This window comes from Marmota marmota, unplaced genomic scaffold (assembly GCF_001458135.2).
Source record: "Marmota marmota marmota unplaced genomic scaffold, marMar, whole genome shotgun sequence".
In the NCBI taxonomy this organism is placed as follows: domain Eukaryota; kingdom Metazoa; phylum Chordata; class Mammalia; order Rodentia; family Sciuridae; genus Marmota; species Marmota marmota.
In genome coordinates this window covers 28,583,322-28,592,339 of record NW_025999949.1, presented here as the reverse complement: position 1 = coordinate 28,592,339, position 9,018 = coordinate 28,583,322, and the positions used below count along the sequence as shown (strand labels likewise).

Here is a 9,018-nt window from a genome sequence, read left to right as displayed (position 1 = left end):
TGTCAGTCTGATAGAGTTCCCCCAGGGAGTGGAATCTCAATAAAGCCTCCTTCAGTAGTCTTTTTAAATCTGCCTCCTTTTTGGTTACCACCATTGCCTGACTTTACAAAAACAGAAGGAGAATAACTCATATTGATAGAATGTGGTACATCCACACAATGAAATGTTACTTGGGCCATGAAAAGTAATTAAAGTTCTGAAAAGCTACAACATGGATGAGAATTGGAAACATGCTAAGGGAGTGAAGCCAGACATAAGGGACACATACTGAAAGATCACATTTACAGGAAATGTTCAGAATAGGCAAATCTACAGATAGCTGGAAGTTGGTAGAATCAATGCTTCACTTTTTGAATATACTAAAAAGCCACTGAATTGTGCACTTCAGAAGGGTGAAGTTTGTGGTATGTGACTGTATCTCAATAAAACTAGAGTTTTTAAAAATTAAAAAGACTGCTCAAGATTAAGTTGAATGCTGTGTTGTTAAACCACGATGCAAAGAAAAGACCACCAATTCCAATTTTAAATCTAATTAAAGCAAGCTTGTAATTCCGTCCGGGACTGTCTTTCCCAAAATCCTTGGGTTAGAGAACAGTACCCCAGCTCTCTAGGAGCATATTTTTATAGCACAAAAAGTTGCAAAGGAGAGTGTCTTGAGAACTTACAGATAACAGGATTTTGACAAGCATAATACAAAGGTAGATAGTAGGTTAATGATCTAAATGGTTCAACATTTCAAGTTAGGGAGTAAATTTAGCTCCCAACACCAGAATTTATGAGGTGCCACTAAGGTTTCAGAGAGGGTTGTTATCTGGTCAGGGAAAGCCAGGCATGGGTGAATACAAGGCACGGGCAGGCATTCCAAGCAAGTTTAGAAATCACAGTAAATTATATTAAAACAGAAATTAACTTTTCATGACAAGATGGCTCTCAATTTTAAGATGGAATTAGGCTGGGTTCATCAGTGTACCCCAAATCTCAATTTCTTTATTCATTTACACGATTTATGATGACATTTGAGATTACTTTTTACATTTCAGTTTTACGCTAGGGGCATAGAATGGCATTCCTATTCTTTAAATATGCTAAACTTCATGCCACAATCCGAAGTCCACTGGTTTAAGGGGTCTGAAGACGGAGTGTTCTGGGCCAGCTGTAGCCATCTTTCAATGCTTTCACCTGTCAAAGAAAAGCTTTGAACAAGCCGGACTCTTAAGATCCCTTCAACTCCAGTTTCTTAGGAACTTTACTAGCATAACAATAGAACATTTTAGCAATTGGAGTAGGATGAGAAAAACGAGGGAGCAGCACAAAGAACAGTACACCAGGTTATCATAGCTAAAGCCATTTAGCAAGATGGGGGCAACTTGAAGTTGTCACATGCCCTAAACTGTCTTGTTCATAAATACCAGACTAGACGGTGCTAGCATGTGGACATTTTTGCTGGACTTCACCTTCTCTAACTCCCTCTATTACTGCTGTGACTATGACCTGCCCCACGAGGCATACTCTGTGTCCGTTCTTGTTACAATCTGACCCAGGACTTCTCTGAGAATTAGGCATGGGTGCCTTGGGCAACAGCTCAGCATTCAGGAACACATATGGGGAAATTAATGTCCAGAGGGCCACCTTGGTCATGAACAAATGAAAAAGGATAATTGCTTCCCACATTTTCATCCTGCAGGTGGATAGCTCTCAAATGATTTCATTAGACTCCTCAGAATGCCCATCAAGAGGGATCTCCAGGCACCCAGTGATGACCAATTCAATAATGGATTGTTGAGTTTTATGTCCTTATGTTCTACTACCCAGTCTCTTGCTAGGGTTTTTTTGGGTAACTTCCCCCAAGTAACACCTACATGATTCTTTGACTCTGCTTAAGAGAAATCTATATCGACCTGCCTTTTAAAGTCTGCTCTGCCTCAAGTATAAGCTAAAGGCCCAACACAGCAGAACAGAGAGGCAGAGTTCAATCCCCACTTGGCTCTGCTTGCCACTAATTCAACCCTGGTACTTGAGATAATGTATCATAGGACAGAACAGACATCAGGATGACAGCCATTTACAGTGGGAGGGTAGGCACAGGTGATGGCATTTTACACCTATGCCAACAGGCTCAGACATGTGGAATGCTTGTCCCAAGACTAGAGCTGACACAACAGTCCAGGTCCCTTATACCTTAGCAGAGTGACCTCAAGGACGATTATTAGTAAACTCTGCATGCTTACACTGTATAATGGTACAGGGGACCTCCTATTATTGGTCCTTATTCCTGACAGCTGGTCTGAAGGCACAACCTATGGTCCTCATTTTAAAATCAGGGTTCAATTATTCACGTAAGGTCCCTCAGCCAGGAAGTGCTGGATTTGAACCAGAGCCCATGCTCCTCACTAGCATGCTACAGTATGCTAACAGGTCGCCCCTGACCAGTAGCACGCCATGATGCATAGCTACCTGAGTGGCAGAACAGGCCACACAGGGTGAACCAGATACCAGAGATGAGCTGCTACTTCTATTGGTGTTGTTTAGAGAGCAAGGAGTTAGGGCTAAAGAGAAAGTCATTAGGACCAACACTGAGAAGGCAACTGTGCGAGCACAGGCTGAGGGCCTCTCCTCAGATCTCCCAGAGGACCAATAGATGGGGTTCCATGCCTCCAGTGTAGGTGAGGAGGACCCACTAAGCAACTTGATTTTACTAAAGCCCTCAAGTTTAACTGAAGCAAATACTGAATAAATTTAATCTGGCAAAAGTAATAGCTACTGGGCTGGGGTTGTGGCTCAGCAGTAGAGCACTGGCCTAACACTTGTGAGGCCCTGGGTTCAATCCTCAGCACCACATAAAAATAAATAAATAAATAAAGGCATTAAAAAAAGTAATAGCTCCTATAAAAATGTATTTATACACAAGTAGTTCAATTTGGTTTTATTGCTCACATATGATTGCACAGTAAATTTTTACATTTAAAAACACTTCATTACATTTAGCACATATCAGCACGAATAAGACAAATAACTTCTATTTTCAGACAGAAGGAAACATTTTGAGGAGTAAGAAGTTAATTGCTGGTAAAGTGTGATATTACTCTAAAAGACAATGAGTTCAGAAGTATCGTGTGTGTGTTTTCAGGTAAATTCTAAGCAAATTCTATGTAAGCCGCCACAGACAACACAAGTAAATGAGGGACACTTAAATGTTAACTGTCAATGCCACACAAAAGAATGATATTAACAACTGTATACAGCAAAAAGAGAATGATTAATAATTTATTGAGTTTTACACATCTAGCAAAAATATAGCAATTCAATGACCTTCAACAAATCCTCACGTTTCTGTATCTGAATGGGTTCCAAAAGAGTATGCACACCTTGTCCCTGCAGAAACCCCTCCAGACATGGAAGGCTCAGCCAGAGGAAAGATCCATTTTTTGAAAATCCCTGTCAACAATATCAGTTTCAGTCTATTGAAACTAGGATATACAGAAGTCTACTGTGATTTAAAATAATAAAAACAAAAATCTCCTCACAAAACCCAAGTCAACTGCTTACAAAGACGAAGAGAAAGGTATGATAAACATTAATTGCAATGGTTTTCCTTTACATGCAATACATGCATTTTTAAATCACTGAGAAATAACAAATTTTGTAAAGCAAAGTTTGTATTTTGCATGAGTGGAAATGAATATATCTTTTCTTAGCTATTAAACTGTATATATTTTCCATACAAAAGCACACAGTGTTAAATTTATAAAATGACATCCAAGTGGATGATGATTGTTTTTGCATGTCCTCCTGCTTAGATTTTATATGCACAGTCAAAAAATAATATATTTCTTTAAAAAGAAGAAAAAAGGAAAATAAAAACACAACACTTGGCATACTATCTAGTGACACATTTTACCTTGTAAGAGGGAAAGCTACAGTGACAACTGCAACAGAGCCATGTGGTCCTCCAGGGGTGATGTACTGTTGAAAACAAGGTCTAGTTTATCTACATTAATCAATAGCCCAGGATGTCTAAGTACATATGATTACATTTTTTTCAAGATGATGCACTTTGGTTTACTGAATGTGCAAGTTCAGTAAAAAGTTTCCTAAACTTTTTCTGTTTCTATGAAAGGTGCCCTAATAACCATAAACACAAGTCAAAACATCCAATCCTTCACTGTAACTTTTCAAACAAAAGTCAAACCTGAATTGTTTTTGAGCTACAATTTTTGATATGTATATTATTTTATGTAAAAAGAAACTGAATCTGAAAAGGCAGAACTATAAAGCTGGTGATTTTATAGAAATGCCCTAAAAGAATTTTCTAAGAATTGCAAAGAAAGTTGTTCATTTTTATCATGTGATAGAATCCACTAAAATCCACAAGGCAGAGTGTCCCTATGACCTGGGCAGCTGAAATCAAAAGCAGCTTTCATTGACAAACCTTCACACACTTGATTATTAAAACAGACACTCTTTTTGAATGTAACTTAACTAATCCTAAACAGAGATACACACAAGTTTTGGTTCAATTCTTACAAATTAATTTAGTCCATCTGAAGAATTTTTTGACTATGAAGATTTAAAACAATGCACCATATAAAAATCTAAATTAATGTGCTCTTAATAGAAATTGAAATGTACAGACTCCTCACAGGTGAACTAGTAGCTGTTTTAAATGTCTGTCTTTTCTATACTAAATATATATTTTATTTAATTAATGTAGCCACAGCAAAATACTACTATAATTTCAAAGCACAGCCTGTAAACTAATACATCTTAGGATGTAAAAAATATTGCACAATTCGGTACTGCAAGAGTAAGCTCTAAGCCTTTCAAGGGGTCACACTCTTGGCAGAAAACACAGTATTGCAAGAACAGACATTATAAAGTATGGCGACTCAGGGTCATAATCTAGGAATACTATTAACAGATGTCTTGTCATTGTGAACACACTGAAGAATATCTAGTGCACATTATTACAGTAGAGGACTGGAGGGAGGCTTATCAAAACTTCTTAAGCATGGGGACGGAAAGCCACATGACAGTTTTGCAACCCCAGGATTAGGAATATTTTTACTTTTGCAGATAATCAAAAATAAAAGCAATTCTATTTCTGAGAAGTTGTGTAGACATTTAAGAAATACAGTAAACAGTTCATACATTTTTAATCCTTTTTTAAAAAAATTACATGTTTTGAAAGGTTTAAAATATACTGTTTTAACAATGGAATAATGTGAGACTAACACATGTTCAAATTTACAAGCCAACAGAAACCTCAAAACAAAATAACATGGCATGAATCTATCTTTAAAAGTACTATAAATCATATAGTTCCCAAACTTCTAATATGATATGCCAAGCATTTTGTTAAAGATAAGTTCCCTCATCATTTTCAAGAAGTATGTCAATATGCATTAAGTAAATTCTGAAAACTCAGCTTGGCTTTGATTTTTAGGCTTTAAAATCCTATGCTGAGATCTTCGTGAGCCACTCAGTACACACACAAATCTGGAAACTTCATCTCATAGACTGGGACAGATTGGTATTGGGCATGTCCAGAAGTAATGGTCAGTGTTCCTGATGGACTGGGAGGAGGACTGTAAAAGAAAAACATGACACTGTCAACAGGCATATTTAGAAGCTGCTCATTTCATAGAGTACTCAATCTACTATCTGCAAACCACAAAGTAAGACTCCTTAACTGGAGAGATCAACAAGATGTAGGTGCTGGCCAGTTGTAAAGCTGTATGGGTTTCAACAACTGAGGTGTTCAGCTTTAAGTCTAAACTAGACATTTTCCTTTGAAAAAAACATACCTATGTGTATGTACATATATTTATATAATGTGTGTGTGTGTATACACACACACACACACACACACACAATATAATTGTTACAGCAGGATTACACTCTCTACTTTCTTATGAGATACTCTGTTTCACAAGCAAATACTCTTTCCTGTATAAATGCTGGCCTTTTGATGACAGTATATTTTACCATATGGATAATCATTTTTTGAAAAAATCTACCGAAAAACACAGGCTTATTTTCATTATTATGAATGTTTATAAGTTTATTCTTATGCATACAAACTTATCCTGCCTGAGTCCTTGGCCAATAGATTTACAAGTAAAACTTCTGAGTCAAAGGGGATTCATAATTTTGACTTTGGCATATATTTTAAGATACTGGCAATGTATACTTTCAGCACTTTAAGTATGTTATGGTTTGATCTGGCATGTCTTCCAAAGGCTCCTGTGTGGAAGGCTGAGCCTCCACTGCAGCCAACATTCAGAGGTGGTACTCTGTGAAAATGATAGGATCATGAGGGCTCTGACCTCATGGGTTTATAGTTGATGATGTCCCTTGTAAATAGGTGGAGGAAACTTCAGGAAGTGTGGCCTCTTAGAGGCAGATCACTGAAGGTGTATTTCTCTTCCCTGACCCCTTTTTTTCTCTCTTCTCTCTCTCTGTTTACAACTTTCCTTGAAGTTAGCAGCTTTGCTCTACTGTACTCTTCAACCTGATGTTCTCTTCACCACAGGCCCAGAAACAATGGAGCCAGGCAAGCATGGACTTAAATCTCAGGAAAAAAATGAGCCAAAATTAATCTTTCCTCTATAAAGTTGCTTTCTTAGGTATTTTTTTTTACAGTTGGGAAAAGCTGACTAATAACGTACCTGTCCTCTGTTATACTGTTAAAAACTTGGATACTTTTTTTTTTAAAATCCTTGCCAACCTAGCAGGCAAAACAGAATTCATTCCTATTTTTATTTTCAATTTTTAAGTTATACTACTACTACTGACAAACATCTTTATAGTATTCATTTTGTTTCTTTAAATATGTACACTTTTTGTGTCCACTGCCTGTATTCCTACTCAGATATTTTTCTCTTATAAATTTAGGAAACTAATCTTTTGTCATATGATACAAATGCTTTTCTCCAATTCATTATTTAATTATCAATTTCTTTTTTGGCTAAATGTTTAAGAATCTTACACAAAAAAATTCAATTTTCTTTTAACTTTTAGTTTTTCAGTTATGTTAACACCTCCAACAAAGATTATGAAAAATATATCTGGTATAAATTCTAGTGTTTCTATATGTTTTTCTAAACAAAGAGTTATTTTTTTCTATTTTGGGAAAAAGAAGTGATGTAGGAATCCTCCTTCACTGATGAACAATCTTTAGCAGTTGTCCAAACAAGGTAACCTCAACATTCTCTCTGTGTGTGCAGAGAGAAGTCAACTTTTTTGTGTGCTCTTTAAAAGGACACAAAATCTCTTTAATTCAAATCTCTTTAAAAGGACACTTAAGATGATAATATTCAAATTTCTGAATTTTCTTATTGTTATGCTTTAATACTCTTATGAGAACAATGTTAGAATCTGCAATTATAATAATACAACAAAACAGGAACAAGTGAGAACAAGCAGTTCCATCACATTTATTTACTAAAATATAGGTAGCTTTTCTTTAAACTCCAATGCATGTGTGGGTGTGTGCAGTTTTAAGTACCTTGTCTATTAATTCCAATAAATGGATAATCTGATGTTGCTTCCTCTCAGTGTATTTATATGACTGCTTCTCTGAACTCCTTATAATTTTTTTGAATATGTAAACTATCTACTTGCATCCATTGCCTGCACTCCTACTCAGATATCTTTTTGTCTTATGAGGAAACTAATTTTTTGTCACATCAATTTTTTTTTTCCCGTGCCCAGGTCACAGTGAATAAAAGAGGGGGGACTGAAGTATAAGACTCTTTGTTTGGTCTCTTTTCTGGATAGCACAAACTCTCTCCTCTGGCTGCTTAGGGCAAGGGAAATGAACATGAGAAAAGGTACTGGCAAGTCTGAAGATTGTGAAGGTGGACTTCATAGCTAGACTTTAGTTCTGTGTCATGCAGGCCATCCCAGAACTGCTACTTGCTGGCTAAGTGACCTTGGATAAGTCACCTAACTTCCATCTGCCCGTCTGTACACTTTAAAATGAGGAAAATCATGACTTATTTTTTAGGCTTATTGTAAAAACTAAATGAACCAATGCACTTACCATAGTGTCTAGAGCACCATGCTTGATAAATGTTAACTATTAGTGGTAAGTGCTCAATAAATGTGAGAAGCAGCAGTACCAACAAAATGGAAATAGTCATAACACTTTATTTTAAACTATTTAATTCATATAATTATGTTGGTGTGACTAAATGTAACAGTGATACCTAGCAAATTTTCTCTTAAGAACATGAGTTATGGATTTAAATTTTGACTATGCCACTCACTAGCTACATGACCTTCAGCAAGTTACTTTCCTTCCCTAAGCCTTAGTAATTTCACCTGAAAATGAAAAAGACATCCTCTACCTACCTTTCAGGGTTGTGGCAAGGATTAGCAAAAATAACAATAAGAAATCTGTAGTATAAGATAAAGTACACGGTGGATATTTGGTATTACAGTTAATGGAAAGCAAAGAAGTAAATGCCCTTACTCAGCAATTTTCTCTGAAAACTAGATTCACAACACATTGCATATTTCAATTCAATTATCTGTCCTGAAATTTTGTAAATGAGTGATTCTTTACTTAATAGAAGCAGTAGGGATGGTGGGGAAGTGTTTAGAATAAGATGTGATACTACCGTAAACTTGTTTATAAAAGCAGAAAACATACTGAAATTTAAAAAAAAAAAAAAAATCAAACAGACTAGAGCATTTACCAGTCTCTTCCATTTATATGATATAGGTGTTAAAAATATAAAAAATACAACTGATGGAGAAAAAAAATTCCATAAACACAGCTATGTATGACTTCTTTACTAGGCTGATTTCCACAGTGAAGTCAATGTAAGACCACGTGAAGTTCTATTTTTTTGTAGGGAACTTACAGCTTGCCTTCCCCTCTTCCTGTGCTGCATTACTTAATAATGTATAGACAAAGAATGACCACAGTTATCACAGACACCATGTTTTGGCGTATAACAACTCCTAACAGGACTCCAATGAACATGGTATAGGAAAGCTCAAGGAAATTCA

General features: G+C 36.2%; 1 protein-coding gene across 3 annotated transcripts in view; it reads right to left on the bottom strand.

The window, feature by feature from the left end:
* Positions 1–2,908: 2,908 nt before the first annotated feature.
* Positions 2,909–9,018, bottom strand: part of Efr3a (EFR3 homolog A) — a 74,743-nt gene continuing 68,633 nt past the window's right edge. For all 3 annotated transcript variants that reach the window (XM_015486485.2, XM_015486484.2, XM_015486483.2), the window contains one exon: positions 2,909–5,585. In XM_015486485.2, coding sequence (XP_015341971.1) covers positions 5,480–5,585 — 106 coding nt within the window. In that variant the 3' untranslated portion in view covers positions 2,909–5,479. The remainder of the gene's footprint in view (positions 5,586–9,018) is intronic.